Source organism: Macadamia integrifolia, chromosome 14 (genome assembly GCF_013358625.1).
Source record: "Macadamia integrifolia cultivar HAES 741 chromosome 14, SCU_Mint_v3, whole genome shotgun sequence".
Taxonomy (NCBI): Eukaryota; Viridiplantae; Streptophyta; class Magnoliopsida; order Proteales; family Proteaceae; genus Macadamia; species Macadamia integrifolia.
In genome coordinates this window covers 12,914,610-12,933,089 of record NC_056570.1, presented here as the reverse complement: position 1 = coordinate 12,933,089, position 18,480 = coordinate 12,914,610, and the positions used below count along the sequence as shown (strand labels likewise).

The window sequence follows — 18,480 nt, the reverse complement described above, 5'->3', positions numbered from 1 at the left end:
GTTTTTCTCAATTATGAAAATTTTATAAATTCTATCATGTTAAAACATTGCTAAAAACCAAAAGTCCGGTAAAATAATATTTTGTTTTGATATTCATAAAATTATTTTCATTCAGGCGATTTTAACAGTATTCGCGCACTTAAAAATAAGTTTGACTGAAGCATAACTTTGTCATTGCAACTCAGATTTAAGTAATCTTAGACTTGTTAGAAAGTTGGTTTTATGTTATAACTAATACAAAAATTCTCATGTAAAAATAAAATCATTTGACCAGTCAAACTTATTATATAATAAGAGCATTTCTCTAAATGTTGATTTTTTATCACTTAATATGACTTAATGTTAATTTTTTATGATTTGATGTGGCTAAATGTTGATTTTTAATGACTTGATGTGGTTTAATCTTGATTTTTTATGATACAAGATATATATAACATACTAAATAATGTTAGAAAATAGAGAAAAATAAAAAATAACACTTGTTCGCCTTAAGGCGGTCGCCTAAGCGCTTAGACAGCCCTCCACCGCCTTGGTTCGCCTTGGCGCCATGACAACTATGTTATCTTCACAAAAGGTCTTCTTCCTTATCGGTTTAGTTCTATACTGTCCAAGCTAGGGGTGTCAACGGTCCGGGTTGGTGCGGTTTCGGTCCGGTTCCACCGGTTTCGGTGTAACTTTGGAACTGACCGAAACCAACCCAATAAGGATTTATCGATTTCGGTCCGGTGTCGGCTTCTGTGCGGTTTGGGTTCGGGTTGGTACCGGTTTGGATTTATCAGGTTCATTTCGGTTTGGATCGGTTTTTTAAACCGGTATGGAGCCATTAGGAAACAACCAAATGCTGAACTGCTGAACTTCGGTTTCTTAAATCGATTTGTAACCGGGTTGGTTTTGGTTTTTGGTCTAGTTTGGATTCGACTTTCCATACAAATGTATACAAAACTATGCAAATTTTNGTTTCTATTTTTCCTATGTCATACTTTAATAAGATTGGATTTGAAGCGGATTTCCATCACAATTTCAGAGTGGACAAGGTTCCAAATCTTTGGTTCCTTTGGAGACGAGGTCCGAAAAAGCCTTGCATTATTTCTTCCTCTGAGCAGCAGATTTCCCTTGAAATAGAGTGGCAGCAAAAAAAAAGGGATTATCTCAGTTGTCCATGCTAACTGTTTCAGAGCCGCTCGTCGGTCTCTGTGGCTTGAATTATCGGCAGTATCTGCATTGGGCCTTCCTTGGCTTCTTGTTGGCTATTTCAATGCTACACTAGCATCTCAAGAGAAAAAAGGGCCAGGGCGATTTAGTTAGGGTGATATAGTTCGGGCTCTGCTGCAGAGTTCCAGGCTATGGTGGATTCATGCTTCCTTATTCCATCTCCTTCCTAGGGGTGCTAGTTCACTTGGACAAACAACAGGAAACAATGTAATGTCTCTACAGTCTTAGACAGAAGTTTTTTTTAATGATTCTTGGCTCACTTCATTTCAAGATTGTGCTCAATTTGTTCTCCCATGTGTGAGTTCAGACCACGCCCCTCTTTGCATTGTTTCTGACTTGATCCCAAGGCCTAAAAACTGCCCTTTTCGCATTCACAAAATTTTGAATGGAAGAGGATTCCTTTATTAATCTAGTTAAATCCTCTTGGGCTCAGCCTTTCATTGGCAATCCCTGCTTTGTTGTAGCAGAAAAATTGAAAAGACTTAAGACTCTTATTAGATCCTGGTCTCGAGAGACGTTCCCAAACTTTGAGGTTGAACTGCTCAAAGCTAAGGGCTCCCTTTTGCAAATCCAAGAGAGGATCGATTTGGAGAGTCTGAATGATGACCTCTTCAACAAAGAGGCTAATGCAAAGACTGCTTACCTGCAGGCTTAGAGAAATCATGAGAAGCTATGGGCTGAAACGTCTCGGATGAGATGGATGAAGCAAGGAGATAGAAACTCAAAATTTTTCCACACCTATTCAAAAATCAGAAGGTCTAAGAATACTATTCAAAGACTAAAAACTATAGATGATACTATCATCTTGGACCAGATGTCCATTGCTGACTACATGGTGCTTTTTTGTGAGAATTTTCACAAATCTGTCCCTCTAGAAGATCATTCTGATCTTTTACATTGCACCCCACTTGTGGTGGATAAGGTGGACATGCTCACCCTTTATAGGATCCCTGGTCCAGTAGAAATAAAGAAGGCAGTATGGGACCTTCACCCCGACAGTTCCCCAGGTCCTGATGATTATTCTAGTGCATTCTTCAAACGCTATTGGGATGTGATTTCAGATGATTTTTGTAGAGCTGTCAGAGATTTTTTTGAGAACAAATCACATGCCTTTTGGGGTCAACAACTTTCTTGTTCTTGTTCCCAAGGTTGATGGAGAAGAATCTTTGGATAAATTTCGTCCCCTATGCATGGGAAATTTCTACTGTAAGGTCCTATCAAAAATCCTAGCAACTAGGATCTCTTTCCTTCTCCCAAGACTGATTTCTGACGAACAGGGAGCTTTCCAAAAAGGAAAAGTGATTCAGACAAATATTTTCCTGGCTTCAGAGCTTGCCAACCTCATGCATTCTTCCACTCGAGGAGGAGGAATGGGCATAAAAATTGACATCCAGAAGGCCTTTGACACTATTTCTTGGGATTTTATTTTGAAGGTCTTTAGGAAATTTGGATTCTCAGAAAGATGGGTTGGTTGGATCTCTCAAATTCTTTCATCCTCAAAAATTTCTGTTCTCTTAAATGGAGGGCCTGTTGGTTACTTTGGTGTTGAAAGAGGGCTTCGTCAAGGTGATCCAATCTCCCCAATTCTACTTATTTTAGCTAAGGAAGTTCTATGCAGAGGTCTTAATTTTCTCTCTTCTCAGATTAAAGCTCTTCAAGGACCCAGAGGGACAGTTGTTCCAGCTCACTTACTTTTTGCTGATGATATATTTATTTTCATGAATGCTTCTATTAATTATGTGAGGAATTTGAAGGTTTTTCTTCAAAAGTATCAAGATTTCTCAGGTCAAAAAATCAATCTGGAGAAGAGCAAGCTTTTCCTGGGTAGGATACAGTCCTCTAGAAAGCATGCCATTGTAGATGCCATGGGTATTCCCATTTGTAACTTCCCCACAAAATATCTTGGGGTAGATATTTTCAAAGGATGAGTTCGTCGGCAAAACTTGCTAGGTGTCATGGACAGAATCAAGAGTCCCCTCACTGGCTGGAAGGGCAAACTCTTATCTATGGCAGGTAGGGTGCAGCTAGTCCAATCTGTGAGCTCAGGTATGCCTTCACACAGCATGTCAGTGTCCTAGTGGCCCTCTTCCATGATATCTTTATTAAAAAAGTGGATGAGAAATTTCATTTGGTCTGGTGACTCAAACTCTTCGAAGGCTATCACTATCAGATGGGATCAGGTTTTTAAACCAAAAGAAGAGGGGGGGGGGGTCTAGAAATCCGTCGGCTAAGGGATCTCACCTCTGCTCTGGTCTGAGCTCTTTCTTCAAAGCTAGACATTTGGGGTCTAATGGCTTATTTAAAAAATCATACACTTCTTCCTTTATTGGACCAGGTATCAAAAGAGTTTGGAAGTTTATTTCTAACAAAGAAAGGTGGGTTGTGGGCAATGGCAAAAATAAATTTTTGGAAGGATAACTGAGTTGGTGACTCTTCTATTATGGAGCATCTAAACATGGGAGAAGAGGCTTTCTCTGAAGCCAAACTTAAAGTTGCTGACGTCATCTCATAAAATCAGTGGAACCTTCCTGAGGTATCTTCTACCCTTTTCAAAAATATTTTTAACATAATTCCAAACATCCCCCTGCCTTCGTCTTTTGTTGAAGACCATTGCTTTTGGAAGTGCACCCCTTCGGGAACTTTCTCCACATTCTCTACTTGGGAGGAAATTCATCGAAGAAACCCAAAAGTCCCTTGGTTTTCAATGGTTTGGGGATCAAAGCTGCAACCAAGACAAAAAATGTTTGCTTGGAGGCTTATCAATGGGAAGCTGCTCATTAATGATCAGATTAGAGCCAAGAGCATCCCCCTCCCTTCTCAGTACTCTCTTTATCTGATGGATGAGGAATTGGTGAAGCACCTCTTCTTAGATTGCAAGTTCACGAGGGAAGTGTGGAATAGATTCCTTTCCTACTTTAATTTGACCTAGATTAATAATTCAAGTATTCTTGAATTGGTTAATTGGTGGAATAGAAAGTGCAAAGTGATCTCTGTGAAGGATCCATGGTTAGCTGGCTTCATTCTTATCTCTGACCATATTTGGAAAGAAAGGAACTCCAGACAATTTCAGACATTATCAAGAGACCCTCACATTGTTTTCAAAATGGTCAAGAGAGATCTCAAGGAGTCCGCTCTTGACTTAAAGGGCATAGTAAACCACATTTCAGACCTCCTTATTTCTAGGAATCTCGGTATATAGGGTCTTCCTAAAAAGCCGTGATCCTTCCTAGAAATTATCTGGTGTAAACCACCTGTTGGGTGGGATAAACTCAATGTTGATGGGTGCTCATTGGGTAATCCTGGTAAAGCTGGTGCAGGGGGTCTATTCAGGGATAGCCTTGGTCGATCCATTGAAGGTTTCTCAATTTCCTAGGAATCCAAAACAATTTCTATTCTGAGTTCCATAGTCTGATGGAAGGCTTATACAGAGCTAACTTGCTAGCATTCTAGAAACTTTGGGTAGAGTCAGATTCAGAAGCTGTGGTGATGGTAGTTCAGGGAAATCATATTGCTTGGTTCATGATGCAAGATTGGAAAGGTATTGCTCATTTCTTGTCCTCTATTCAGTGGAAAATTACCCATTGCTTCAAGGAAGGAAATGTCATTGCCGATTTCCTCGCAAAGCATGCTGCCAAAAATAACTTCTCAGGAAATGTCATGTCTTTCCCATCTCATATCAAGGATGAGTTGCTGCATGATTCTGTGAACAAGCCTCACTACAGATTTTATTTTTAATGATTGTAGATACCCAATTTTTTCACCCTCCCCCAGCTATGATGACATATGGATCTTGGATATGACCTTTCGCCTCTTATCAATAGAGATGATAACTGACTGAGGTAATTATTTCCAAGAGCATTCCATACCAGTCCAAAATTCCTAGAAAACCTACGTGAGAGAAAAGAAGTATCCATTTATAAAATTTCATATACAAAGAAATCCGGTTAAAGTGACTGCATAGATGCATAGTACTCAGAATTCCAATTTCAACGATATATGGTACGTCAAAATCGAACCATCGGATCTCCCACAATCATTCCCAAAAATTGTACTTCAAGTACCCAAACCTCGCCATGCGAGCACCCATGCCTTACCTTGAGTACCAAAACCCACCCATGCGAGCATCCATACCTTGCCTTGAGTACCCAAACCCTGCCCATGCGAACACCCATGCCTTGCCTTGAGTGCCGAAACCCCGCCCATGCGAGCCCCCATGCCTTGCCTTGAGTGCCCAAGCCCCATATGCACACAACCAAGCCCCGTGTGCACTCATCTAAGCCCCACATGTACCCGTGTGCACTCGTCCAAGCCCTACGTGTACCCGACCAAGCCCCACGCATGTATGACCAAGTTCCAAAAACTATGTCTAAGTTCTCCAACCCATGTCAGAGTCCCAGCACCCATATCGGAGCCTGCGCACCCATAACATAGCCCCCGCACCCCTACCGAAGCCCCAGCACCATTGTTGGAGCCCCAGTACCACTACTGGAGCTCCAGCGCCGTGTCCCTACTGGAGCTCCAGCACCCATATTGAGCCATCCGCACCTCTTCCAGTGACCTGATTGGAGAAGGAATTCCCACTTCACCCGCCTGTGTACCCTACACCTCCCCGCTAGTGTACCTACACCGCGACCTCCCATTGGTCCAAAAAGGAATCTTTTCACATGATTGGTCAAAAAAATTACCTTTCACCCCATTGGCTATGGAAAATTACCCTCCACCCTATTGGTCCAAAATTTCTTACTTTCACCCCATTGGTTTAGAAAAATTGCTTTTTACTACCATTGGTTAGGAAATTTTCTCTCTCCTCCCTATTGGTCCAAAAATTCTATAAATACCTCTCCCTTTAGATTTACACATAACAAAACAACAACACACAAACATACCCCACAACAAACCATAGAAGTGAAGCTCTACCCTCTCTCCTCCCCTTTCCCCCTTGAGGTTTTTCAAGTCTTCGGAGAGATCTTCATAACTTCGGATCTTCATAGTGTTCTTTGGGCCTTTGAAACTCTTCAATCCTTTACTTTCTTGAGTGAGATTTTTTGTGTAGGAAAAGTTTCCCCCTAGTCTCCGACCCCCCTTTTGAGGTTCTTCCAATCTATGGAGAGATCTTCATAAGATTCCTTTGAATCTTAAAAGTGTTCTTCGGGCCTTCAAAGTTATCCAACCATTTAGGTTTTCAGCCCATCCCTAGTGGAAGCTCGGTCCGAGGGCCACCTCAGCCTAGCTCTCCCAGAGCCTATCCCCAGCGGAAGCTCTGCCAGAGTGCCACCTCAGCCTTGCCCTCCCATAACCTATCCCCAACAGAAGCTTTGTCAGAGTGCCAGCTCAGCCTAGCCTTCCTATAGCCTATCCCTAGCAGAAGCTCTCTCCGAGTGCCACCTCAGCCTAGCCCTCCCATAGCCTATCACCAACAAAAGCTTTACTGGAGTGCCACCTCAGCAAAAGTCCAAAAGTAACCATTACTAGCCGGAACTCTGTCCAAATATCATCGCAGTCAACATCTCTCAGGAAAGGAATTGGAGGTCAAGACCATCTTCCCCTGAGCTGAGAGAATCTACAAGAAAGTTCGTACCAGCATCAATCAGGGGGTCAACCCCTCTTGACCTGAAACAGGGGTCAAGCTCAAGTATAATTTCTAAACAGAATTAGCACACTATAGACATTTTATAGACCTTCTTTTAGTGTACATAGTCATTTAAATTCAGTCAATGTAAATATGTCTGTTAACTTAGCCATGCATATGAAATAGCAATAATTGTGGAAAATGTTCATTCTTAAGCATCTAGTAGGAAGACCGGTTGAACTGGGCAGATTGGGTGCCTAACACCTTCCCAATTCTGTAACCTGACACTTACCCTAAATCTTCAGACCATACCAACTTTCAAGCCCTTTTCTTAGGAATTGGGCCCACCCCCGGGTCCTAGGCCTATAACCCTAGGTGGCGACTCCAAACCCTTTTGCATGATCTCGATCCCCATATTGGACCATCATCAAACCCCCGTCTCGAATGACAAACTTTACACTCTTGAGAAATAGGCCTCCACGTATCTCTGAACGAGTGATACGATGGTGTGGAGCCCATAAGGTAAGCACACACGACCACTGTTAGTTAAAACGCGTTCGCATTTTTTTGCCGTTTAAAACGCGTTTTTCCCTATGCTTCCATGCAATACGGAAAAAAAGGGAAACGGCAAAAGAATCCATTTTAAACGCGTATCCGTTTTTTAAGGGTAAAACAGGAATTTTATAAAAAAATTAAAAAAAAAAAAAAAAAAAAAAAAACCTATTAGTAAAAGTGAAGAGTGAAGACAATATGGTACTTGATTTTTTATTTTTAACTTCCATACTATTTATAGGAAAAAAATCTCATCTTCTTATAGCCCCAATGAGTAAAGAGAAGCTAAAGCTAACAACATCTCATTTTCTTGTAACCCATTGAGCTATTTTATCATGAGACTCCTAGAGCTTTTGGAATATTAGATGCATGTATACAGGTAATAATCTCTCAAATTGCATGAGTATACTACCGTTTTTTTGGTTTCGTTTTTTTGAAAACTACACGTTTAATACTCGTACCGTTCGTTTACGTCCGTTTGTCGTTCTCTGTTTTTTTGACCATTTTTTTTACCGTACCATTCATCGTTTTTATCTGTTTAAAACCCGTACCGTACGTTTCTGTTTTTTTGCCGTTCCCGTTTTAACTAACAATGCACACGACACACCCCTCTCTTATGAAAGAGAAAGAAAGGAGAGTGGATGGAATGAATGCAAGCCTTTTTTCCTTCCTCACAAAGGACGGAACAATGACCCATTTTCTTCAGCTGCTACCCTCACAGTGGTGACAATGGGGAAAAATGTCAAGCTTCCAACATTAGATGTTACCATTAAATGCAAGAACATTTTCCACCACATCTATTTGAAAACATATTTGGCTAACCCCATGTTTGTACTTGTACTTGATAACTGCATCATGCATCATGCTCGAAGTGAAATCATTTGGCAAGGGACTCCCTTTTATGCCCACACCCTCAGAGAGGTCAATGCATGTCATGGAGCGTACTCTGAGAGCAAATGGTAGCCGCTTCCCATACAAGGGTGTTAGGTATTGTTAAACGACGAGGATGCCCATAATTATGCCAATACCCTCGGGGAGGTCCATGCACTTTATGACATTTTGAGATCAAATAATGATATTCCTGCATTACACTTTTGCACACAATCACTCACGGTTCCACCACCCTGTGGCCAGTTGCTTAACCTCATGTGTAGTCACGAGTAATGGGCAAGGAAGTCACTCCCTTGATCTTGTACCTACAGGTATATCAAAAGGATCACATACCTTGTGTGTATAGATCCTATAAAGGAAGCCTTTTGGTCCTATTATATCCACTGCATACTCGCATCATGTAGGAAATAGATGGAGAATGCTAGGAATGCCATAAGCTGATCAGTAGAATTTGTTTGCAGTCTTGAAAATGAATTTTCCTATGATATATTCTATTCATAAAGAAATGCTCTCCTAAGTGGGTTTTGGATAAAAGGTGTCCTTCCTCCTAAGAAATGAAATATAGATGATTTGGCATACGCGATCCGAGTTGATTTCTGTCAAAGTCCCTCAAAATGCCGAATTATCTACAAGACCCGAGGAAACTAGGAGGAAGGTCACCTAGTGGGATAAGATTAAGGAAAGCATGACTTTATTGGCAAAGAATGTATTAATAGGGGTATTCCGATCAAGCCATTTGTATATACCTCCCACTTATGGCATTGAGTGGACTAGGGGCATTAACCCCTATCCACTCCCTACCATTAAGTGGACTGACTTTGGATGGAACATTGGTTGTTAATCTAGTAAATGTGTGAACAAGGAGTTGGGAATTCAGGAATCGTAAAATAAATCATTTTTGGTTCAGGTACAATTCCATACCTCAAGTATTCTCCGCGGTCTATTTGGATACATCAAGGTAATTGTTTGACTCGTTTAAATCCAATGTCACCTCCATTGTCTCTCCTAGATTGTCTACAACCAAGTGATTATACCCAGTTCACATGGATCCCAATGACCTTGAATCACTTGAGCAAGCCTGGGTCCACCCCGTAGAGAGCTTGCAGATAGAAATGGCTGAGGTCAAGAGAGGAATAGCTCTGATATTGCATGCACTTCAGAATCCTCCTAGGACTGAACCAGCACAAGCCATAGGAGAGTTGGATCAGAACCGACCTATGGGTCATTGCGAGAATTGTTCCAAAGTTGACTCAGGAGAACTGAAGGAAGCCAGGCCAACCGGTCAAAAAGGAGATTCACCTACCCATCTGAATGGTCAATGAGGGACCTATTCTAGGGTCCCTCCTCCCAGGGTAGTGATCGAAGATAAGGAAGAGGAGTTTGTCGCATATGTCCGAATGGAGCCTCTAGAGTCAACGAAAGAAAGGAAACTCATAAAGCAATTAGAGAAGTTAGAGAATATGATTCAAACGGGAAAAGGCTCGGAAAGCCAAGTAATGGATTCTAATGAAATGAGTTTCTTTTTTGGGGTAAGGATTCTCGAGAAGTTCAAATGGAAGACTGACAGATTCGATGGGTCAAGGGACCATAAGGCTCATCTCAACGTTTTCCTTAGCATTGCCAAGTCATAGCAACTTGCAGACAACCAGATGGGGCAAGCCTTCATGTTAGCCCTATCAGGACTAGCACTAAGGTGGCTCACCCAGTTGGAGTCTTCCCAAACTCAACATTGGGTGATAGTAGTGAAAGACTTCACCAAGCAGTACTCATACAAAACTAAAGTGGATGTGAAGCGATGAGAGTTTGAGACATTAAGACAATAGCCTAAAGAAGGATTCATCGCCTTCTTAATGAGGTTTAGGGATAAGGCTGCCAAGATGGTAGATCGCCTTCAGAAGCAGAGCAAGTGGAGATGTTGATTGAGAACTTATCAAAGCCTTATTACGATGTTCGTTCCTTACTACCAACATCTACAGACTTTTGATGCCCTAATAGCCACCAGCACATGTGTGAAAAATAGAATTCTGAGAGAAGCCCAATATCAAGGATCATCCCAAGAGGCAGGAAAGAACATTAGAGTTGGACAGGGAAAGGGTCCCAAAACTAATGTGGTAGGTGCGGTCCAATAGCCAGTCTCACCTATCACCTCTTCGTCGCCATTTGTGATACAAGCAAATGCACCTCCCTAGAAGGCTCCTCACCGAAGAAGACATTTTTTTTATTTGGGAATGCCCATGACAGTAGTGTATGAGAAGCTAAAGAAACAAGGATTACTATGGACAGTGGCTCCAAGAGTAATCAGCAACCCTCCTCTAGCATGGTATAGAGATCATAAGTATTATGCCTACCATACTCAGAAGGGGCACACCATGGAAAGATGCATAGGTCTTCTGCATGAAATACATGATTTAGTAGACAACGGGACTATTGAAGTCAAGGTCAAGCAACCTCCCAATGTCAACACTAATCCACTCCCCGACCATGTAAACCATCTAGATGAGGAAGCGATAGAAAGTGATCCCACTTAGTTGATCACCCCTAGCTCGGAAGAGTCATATGAATGCCTGTACTTACAGAAAAGTTATGAGTCAAAAAGCCAGAATCATGAGGACTCCCAAAAGGAAAGAGTCATCAGAAGAAAAATCAGAAGATCGGACTCCCACCGTTCATCCTTCCTCATCAACAGAAGAATCCACCGTATCTTATTACCAACCTCCACCATATCATCAACCTTCACTAGATTACCAACCTCCACCATATCATCAACCTTCACCAGATTACTAACCTCCACCATATCATCAACCTTCACCACACCATCAAAGAGAAGGGACTTCCTCATCCTATCACCCTCAAATCTTCATATCCTACCTCTCAATTTACATCACCTTCATACCACCCCGCCTTATATCCCTAATCACCCTCATACTAATCTCATTCTCAAGGTTTAGTGTACACCCAAAAGAAGGATGGATGGATGGGTACAATTAGAAGGATATGCTTGAAGGGTATGCTTGCACTACCAAACTCCCCAAGGATGACCTTTTCAATGGGATCAGTGAATGCTTTAGGAGAAGAATAGGATGGTGATCCCGCTTCTCTAATCCAACCCACTGTATCTTCAAAAGACAACCTGAAGAACATTAAAGAAGTCACAGATGACCTCCTTAGAGCAGTGATAGCATTGTTAGTGGGGTACCAAATCAAGGAGCATGCCTCCTTGATCCACATAGGGAGTGACACAGAGGATGATGACAAGGACGAGAGTAAAGATAAGAAGGATGATGTGCTGAAGGTAACTTTTCTTCCATTACATAAGATGGAAGTTAGAATACTTTATACCCACATGAGCCGTGAATAGACCTAATGTAATAACATTTTTTTTTTTTTTAATTTAATGAATAACGGAAATAAAGTTTTATTCGTAGCCTCTTGCGTAGAAGCCAAAGATTGACTCTCCATGGAAAGGCTGATTCATTTGGATTGACATTACGGTCCAATGACATTGCATTTCAAGAATCTATGTTGTAGATTTGAAACAGGTTGACCACCTTGCTTCTGTGTGCAATCATTGCATTTTCTCAACACTATTCAGCAAGAAGAATAAGATAAAAACATATTTTTACATCACAGTCTAAGCAAATTTTTTTTTTTTTTTTTTTTTTTTGGAAGAATAGATTAAGCAACTAATGTATGGCTTTTGAATAACTACAAGTTTAATTCTGATTCTTGTGTAAAAAAATGGATTCTTGTATATTTTAATTTCTCTCAAATGTGAGGAGATTAAAATATTTTGCTCTGACATATGGGAAACTACAAAACCCCAGAAAAGCCAAATAATTTTGAATCACTTTAAGTTTAATGCTGTTTTGGTCTTCTCTGATTTCTCCAGTTCTTACCAGGTGCCTATTCCAACATAGACCTGGAAAAAAAAAATTAAATTTAGGATAAAAAGAAAGGAACCTTGTGGTCATAGAACACCACAATAACTTTAATAAAAGCCCATTCTCTTACATATAATATGTGAAATGGTTGTGATGTTCAGCGGTTGAGGCTACAGGAGTCAGGAGGAACACACTAGAAACTGAATCACCAACTGATGATAGAAATTGTTTGTTGCCAGAATGTATTGTTGAAGTAAATTTTGCAAAATGAGTTTCAGATCAACATGATCTGTTATATTATTGAATTTTAATATCCAAATAACATTCTACATTTCATCTGAAACTGATTTATATTATATGCCTCCAATCTTTAATCAGATCTTGACACAAATGACTATGTAGAAGCCTCTGAAAATGAGTGCACAACAATTGGACTTCTCACAGTATGAGTGCCATCGGACCACTCTAGTGATGCAGATGCCATAGACATTGGTTCCAATTTACTTCCCGAAACAGTCACCTTAAATGATTTATTCTCGTTCAATGATTTGAAAGACAGAACATTAGGCTCAACACTGACTGTAATCTTAAAATTGGAAGTAACTGATGCCTTGTATATGGAATTTTCTGAACCAACATTCTTAACTGTCCTTGTAAAATTAATAACAAAAGGCTTATCGTGTTGTTTAAGATAAGCTGTCAATGATGGATAATTGAGATCCAATGGTGATCCTTTAGTGCCTTGAGGACAACTGCTGTTATTTCCTCCTGATATAAGTCTAACCCTCTTGGTATCCCAGCCTATACTGCAGAGGAATTTGATGTAGTCATCATTTAGGATTTCGTATACCAGACCGGGATTTATAGCTTTCAGTGGATCGATATTGCCAGCACCATAAGCGAACTCAGCATCCGGGTTTCTGGTGGAATTCATCTTCCAAGCTATAGATCAAAAGAAACTAATATTGGATTAAAATGAATTGATATCTGTAATATAGACATGAGAGAGTATTTTAATTTGTTGCCAACCAGTTTTACAGATATATGAACATTTGTACTTTTCAAAACACATTGATCCAGACATAGATGTATAGAACTAAATTTTCAGAACACATTGAAGGAGGGTATTACCAGTGGTCATGAGTGCAGATTTGATGGCAGAAGGTGACCAATCATTGTGAAAAGATTTAACATAAGCTGCAGCACCAGTAGCATGAGGGCACGCCATGGAGGTCCCAGATAATATACTGTAGTTCACCCTCCTTTCATCATCAAAAGTATTCGACGGTGAAGCTAAAGGTGAAATTGCAGCCAAGATATCTACCCCTGGGGCACTTATATCTGGCTGTAACATATTTTTGAGAAGTTAATGTGATAAGAAACAAGACAAAATGAATGAAGAGAAACCAAAAAGAACTGGGGGGGGAAAAGGTGTTTTTTTTTTCTTTTTTGGTGGGGGAGGGGCTTGGATATACTAGAGAAAAAGATTAATTACAAAACGAGTAGATTTGACTTTATTTAAACTTACTTGTTTTGTAATTCTTTTACTTATTTCGTAGATCTAGGAATTGTCCCATTTTATTGGTTTTCGGGGGAGGGGATTGGTGTAAGTAAGAGAGGGGGAGAGATAGAGACCTTGAGGATATCTGGTGTAATGCCATTAGGACCACGGGAAGAGAATGAAATAACATTTGGGGCTGATGAATCATTTACTGCTTCACTTTTCAAGATGTTTGCCGTTGGGTTTCTGTAGATTAAGAAGTTGGAAATTGAATGATAACCCAATTAAAAATGGCTTAGCCTATCATGCACTTAGAGAATGAAAGCAGTACAAAGACACATTAATCTACAATAAAATCAAAATATAGCCCAAAAAATATTCCAATGAAATAAGATGATGATGTATAGAACATTGAGTTCATTCTCAAGGATATAATGCACAAGGAGAGGCAAAGCCAATGCATCCAATTATCTTCAAGGATTTTACCCACCAAGAAGAAGAAAGAATCTTTTTTTTTTTTTTTAGAAAAGGTCATTTATATTAAAATGCGAACGAAGAAAGAAGAATATGGAAGCTAAGGACACCAGAAACAGAAACAAAAGAGAGAGGAGGGGACACAACCCAGGACCAAGAAGAAAGAATTGGATGTGAAAACTAATTGTGTATCTTGAATAGTCAAGCTGGTGTTGTCGTCGTCGTTTGGGGCTATCAATTCTCCCAAGAAGGTATCTTCTGTGCTTGAAGTAGTTTGGTTTAAACTGATGTGGGGATGGACCAAGCTTAATGTGGATGGCTGCTCTATGGATAATCCAGGAAGAACTTACGCTGGTGGTGTGTTGAGAAACCACAGAGGTAACAATGTGGGTTAATTCAGACAAATTATTTTGGGGAATTTAAAGCATTGATAGATATTAATATTATTGCTAAGGAGCTGAAAGTTAGTTCCCTTTGGATCGAATCAGATTCGGTGGCTGTGGCGGTGGCGATTCAAAATCTTTCAATTCCTTGGTTCAATACTCAAGACAGGATCTCAATTCAGGATTTTTTAGCTTCAATCAGATGGAAGATCACCCATTGCTTCTGTGAAGCTAATGGTGTTGCTGATTTTCTTGCTATGGATACAACTATAAATATTAATTTCTCAGCTCATATCAGATCTGAGATTGCTCATGATGCAGAATCTAGACGATGCAGTTGGGTAATGGATTTAGAAATATCTTTTATTCACTTTCCTTTTTAACTTTTATTTACTTTCCTTTTTAGAGCTAGAACTAGTTTGGTAGTATTCTTAATCGAGTGAGATTTTTATTTCTTTTAGATTTAGATGCAAGTTTAAATTTGTTTCAGATTAGGAAGGTAGGTTCTTTTGGTGTCTTTATCAACTACTGTGTAGTCCATTGTGGACAGATTTGAAGTTTTTTGAATTGAATGAAATTTTGATATTGAATGTTGGCTTGGTTGCACCATAGCTTCCGATTCCCATTTCTTCCCTCTCTGAAATTTTCTCTCTATCTTCCCCTCTGAAATCTCTCCTCTTCCCCTTTCCCCCATCAAACGCTGGTTTCTTCTTCACTATTATTGTTGGAGTGTATCACAGTGACCCCTGCTGCCCTGTTTTGAGAGGACGTTGGTGACCCATAGAAGTTGATAGCTCTCCATCTCATCTTCTTTCTTCACCAACTTTTGGGGGTCAGTTCACCATTGAAGGGCGACCCTAAGCCTTGAATCTCAGGTCTGAAAGCGATTCCTACTGTGAGAGATGCATCTGCAACCCTACCCAAACCTGTACTTGCAGCCCTTGTGATTCCAGGAGTTGAATCTGAACCTAATACTTGATCTGTGGGGTTTATATTGGTGGTTTGATAGAGCTGGGCTATGCAATCCTATACTTGCAAGTTCAGCCCAAGCCTAGGCCTGGCATGTGAGATCCTTCACTTGGAGTAGAGGCAGCCCTCGCTCGTTCTAAAATCCATCGTGGGTGTTGTAGGTTGAAGAAGGCTGATTCTCTAAATTTACAAGTAAGGACAGTTATTTATAATTACAAGAAGTGTTCTAATGTCTACTCTCTTTAGTAATTACAGATTGTCACTCCTCTTCTAATTTTCTATTTCTGTTTGACCCTAGTATCTATCTCTAGCTCTTTTAAGTGCTTGGTTGTTTTTGAAATTATAAGATTACCCTCAACCCTGAAATTAAGATATTTTACCATTCTTGTGGACCCTAAGAGATCCGATTTCAGTCTTTGGAACCCGGATCCGCATCACTAGGCCTAGATTTCACTTTTGTTAGTTCATAGATTATCTTTTCCCTACTGATAGTCGTGTCGAAGTTGGGGGAATTAAAATCATTTCTTGAGTTGTACTCTCTTTTTTAATTTTCTTCTTTTTAATAAAATATCTGATCTTTATCAAAATAAAATAAAATAAAAAATAGTCAACACTTTAGTATATATGCTTCATGAGAAAAGCCCAACTATATGTACTTATGTAGAAGATAACAAAACCTGCTACTCAGATGAAGGAAAATAAAATACCTATAGCCTCCTACAATGAAAACTCTCATAAGGCTAACATAAGACCAACTTATAAGAAGAGAAATAAATTAATGAATAGAAAATAGAATCCTTCCCAATCACAACAAATATATTGATCATTTGCAGCTCAATTGACTATTGCGAACTTACTTGGTGGAATTTATGTAAGAAATGACCTTCTTTGCAGTTTTGGTGTTTAAATGTATTGCAGGTAAAACGAATACTATAGAATAGTCGTCAAATCCATCAACTGAATATATGGCCCCTAGAGCACCACCAAACTGTGCATTTTCTCCTGCGGTTAAGTACGTATCACACACCACAATCTTTCCCTTCACCACATCTCTATCTAAGAAACAGTGTCTGAAACACAAAAGGCAATTATCTTCACTTGTAATTTGTTCATGTAATTAAGAAGATGGAAGAAGCTACTAGTTATCCAAAGGAGCACTTCATTAATTACCGAGCACTATCTTCATCAGATGTTCCTCCTTCAGCTCCTTTTCCGTATACAATTGGATGGTTTGTTCCATTTAAAGTAAAAGGATTAATGGAATTACCCTGACAACAGAAAAAAAAATTAATTAAATTAAATTAATTGATTGCACTTTGAACTTGGAGAACAAGCAGTTTCTACTGCTATATAGTAAATCTGATGGATGTTGTTCCTCAAGCATGATTCAATTTCACAATATATAAAGTGATTAAAAAAATTGTATACTAGGTCGATAATGCATGCCAAGAAATCATATCAAATGCAGCATTATTTCAAAAAAAAATCCATTATATATGATCCCAAACGTATTAAAAGTATAGCCATATAGTTCATCTTATTTAACCATGCATGATTTAGAGTTGAGATCTTTAGACAATGGAGTGTCTTAGATCGAAAAAATCTCAAGGTTGTGTAGATGAGATGGCAAATATACTTTAAATGAATAAGGGGTCTAGATGTTTAAAAGACTAAAGTTGTGTTTGGTATAATTTCTTGGAATGCAATATAGTCATAGAGTTCCAGTTGGTGCTACTACACTAAGGCAACCTTCTTTCCCTCCCCCCTCAAATAAGCAAGCAAAAGAAAGAGACTGATAAAGACTGCATAATGATTCTTACCATGATGACCTTTCCATCCCCAAGGACAACCTTATCAATGATATGGCGGTCTGTACTACTTGCTGCTACAGACAGTATCCAAGGTGCAACACTTCCTGTTGATAGCTTACTAGGACCACTATTTCCTGCAGACTGTGATGTGAGGATGCCCTTCTGCATTGCATGAAATGCACCAATTGCGATGGAATCTGAATCGAAATCAAGGAATGCACTCGATCCTGCCGAGATTGAGATGATATCCACTCCATCCGCAATTGCATCATCAAAAGCAGCAAGGACAACACTTCCATCACAACCACCTCGTTCAATGCAAACTTGGTAAGCTGCAATCCTTGCTGATGGTACACCTCCTTTTGCATTCCCTTGGGCCAACCCATAAAATCCCACATTAGATACTAAGTTACCAGAAACTGTGGAGGCTGTATGTGTCCCATGTCCTTGTGTGTCCCTCGCTGAATTAGTTATATTTGAGTAGAATCGAGCACCAATGATCTTGCTGTAAAAGATTTATGGATCATTATAGAGATAATCTATAATTTTCCGTCTTCTAGATAAGATATTAAAAGAGCTGTGAATCTTTACGTACATGAATGTATGTGAACATCCCTGATCCGTGGATATGGCATCTATTAAATGAGGAAAGATAAAATAGATGCCATATCCACGGACCAGGGACGTTCATGTACGTGAAGATTCACCGGACTCAGACATTATTATCAACCAAATCAATGCATATCATATAAATGGAAATAACAGAAACGGCATCAAGCTAAGAGAATTACTTGTTGCATGTAAAATTATTGCCTCCTTTACAAACACCCTTCCATTTCTTAGGAGGAGGGCCAAATCCTTCGTCACTAAAACTTTCAGATTCTGGCCATATTCCAGTGTCAAAAACACCAACAATAAGATCACTCTCAGCCCCAGCTATTCTTTTCGCAGCCTTGGATAAACCAATGAAGTCCCAAGACCTAGTTGTATGAAGTTGGATAGTTCTACTTGGGAAAACAGATACTACACCTTCCTTACCTGACATGACACTAAAGATATTATGATAATGTTTAAAGATGAAACATATTTTAGAAATTAATGATATTTGGTTATACTAACTGGCAAGCTTTTGTCTCTCTTGTTCATTGAGCTTTGCTGCAAATCCATTAAAACTTCTATGATAGCTTCGCACAAAGTTGTCAGTTACTGAGCTGCACAAAGAGAGAGATATATTGGT

At 39.7% G+C, this 18,480-nt stretch overlaps 1 protein-coding gene across 1 annotated transcript in view; it reads right to left on the bottom strand.

Annotated features, from left to right (window-relative positions):
* Positions 1-12,383: 12,383 nt before the first annotated feature.
* The window catches only part of LOC122060632 (subtilisin-like protease SBT4.3), an 11,662-nt gene continuing 5,565 nt past the window's right edge, over positions 12,384-18,480 (bottom strand). Inside the window, exons 2-9 of the mRNA XM_042623760.1 lie at positions 18,363-18,427; positions 18,035-18,281; positions 17,253-17,748; positions 16,603-16,700; positions 16,290-16,502; positions 13,741-13,852; positions 13,237-13,450; positions 12,384-13,047 (exon numbers count right to left, since the gene is read on the bottom strand). Coding sequence (XP_042479694.1) covers positions 12,500-13,047; positions 13,237-13,450; positions 13,741-13,852; positions 16,290-16,502; positions 16,603-16,700; positions 17,253-17,748; positions 18,035-18,281; positions 18,363-18,427 — 1,993 coding nt within the window. The 3' untranslated portion in view covers positions 12,384-12,499. The remainder of the gene's footprint in view (positions 13,048-13,236; positions 13,451-13,740; positions 13,853-16,289; positions 16,503-16,602; positions 16,701-17,252; positions 17,749-18,034; positions 18,282-18,362; positions 18,428-18,480) is intronic.